General features: G+C 31.7%; 1 protein-coding gene across 1 annotated transcript in view; it reads right to left on the bottom strand.

Annotated features, from left to right (window-relative positions):
* Positions 1 to 936: 936 nt before the first annotated feature.
* The window catches only part of LOC109590505 (mucin-5AC-like), a gene marked incomplete at its 3' end in the record, with an annotated part of 3,102 nt that continues 2,632 nt past the window's right edge, over positions 937 to 1,406 (bottom strand). Inside the window, exon 8 of the mRNA XM_020006406.1 lies at positions 937 to 1,200. Coding sequence (XP_019861965.1) covers positions 937 to 1,200 — 264 coding nt within the window. The remainder of the gene's footprint in view (positions 1,201 to 1,406) is intronic.

Genomic DNA, 1,406 nt, shown 5'->3' with positions numbered 1-1,406 from the left:
TCCATTTTGATAGTACAAGGTAGCATTAGTATTCAGTGTCTTATTTGATGGAAATTGAACAACAAGTGAAATGTTATTATAAGAACTATTGCTTATGGATACATTTGTTGTTGAATAACAGTTATCCTTAGTACACCCTTTCAATGTAATTTTCATTATTGGTACATTAGTACAAGACTGATAAACCTAAAAAGAATACATAGCCATGTTGTCTTAAGCAGGTAATCACAACACAGTAAACACACCATGGGATATCATTATTAAGTACAATATAGACTATACATTATAATACATGGTACATTTATCCTATAATACATTATAATACTATAGTCTGTCTATCATCATTTAACACTACTATTCACTATTACTATAAAGTTATCATAGCTGGCTATGATTAATCCTATTAGGGAACTTACAGATACAATGAAATGAAAAGTCCAATTTACATTCCCTCTTTCCTTATCAGTTACATATAACTCTACATCTACTGTATAGAATAATCACTTCAGGCTCTCAATAAGTATAATTACTTACTTGTTGATTGAAATCCAACAGTTATGTTACTAGTAGATCCATTCCCAGCTTTATTAGTAGTTGTAATGTTAAACAGATATTGTTTATTGGTTGGGTTCATTGGACAGTAAGTGTAGTTAGTGATAGAGTCATTAAGGTACTTTTGATCAGTTCCTACACTGATTATATACTGTACTGTTAGTCCTGGTAGTGTGAATGGAGGATACCAACTGATAAACATACAACAAGAATCTAACTGATATCCTGTTAAACTACTGACACTATCAGGTGGACCTGGGAATGATAACAAAAATTGTTCAATTGACTAGCTGATGCAAATGATGTACAAGTAAAAGTGTAACAACAATACAAACTAAATGAATGCTTGAGTACGGTCACTTTATTAATCAACATTACACTGACCTTGTACATATAGATATGCTGGTTCAGTGGTAGAGGCTCCATTGGGTGTTTGGCAGGTAACTTCTGTACCATTTACTTCACTTGTTGCTGTTAAGGTGAGTGATGCCGTTCCACCAGAGAATAATTCTAAACCATCAACTGATGGATTAGTCACAAAAGAGGGATAATATTGAGTCACATTAAGAGCACATTCAAATGTCACATTATCATTGACATACACATATTGTGTCTCTGGTACAATATTGAAGGAGATACTGCCTGAAACTATAAACAGTGTAAAAGAGTAAATTTAAAACTGCTTACCATGAGTAATAAGGAAAAAAAGATTTATTAGAGAAAGTAATATTTTCTTCATACTAGTAGCTTCTTCTAGCTAAAAAAGTGATCCAAAACTTTGCTTGCTTTAGCTTATATAGTTCATACAAACTTCGTCTAATAATAAATTAACCATAGTCTGAAATTATTATTAA

Source organism: Amphimedon queenslandica, unplaced genomic scaffold, assembly GCF_000090795.2.
Source record: "Amphimedon queenslandica unplaced genomic scaffold, v1.1 AMPQUscaffold_9927, whole genome shotgun sequence".
NCBI classification, from domain to species: Eukaryota; Metazoa; Porifera; class Demospongiae; order Haplosclerida; family Niphatidae; genus Amphimedon; species Amphimedon queenslandica.
This window is presented reverse-complemented; position numbering and strand designations above follow the sequence as displayed.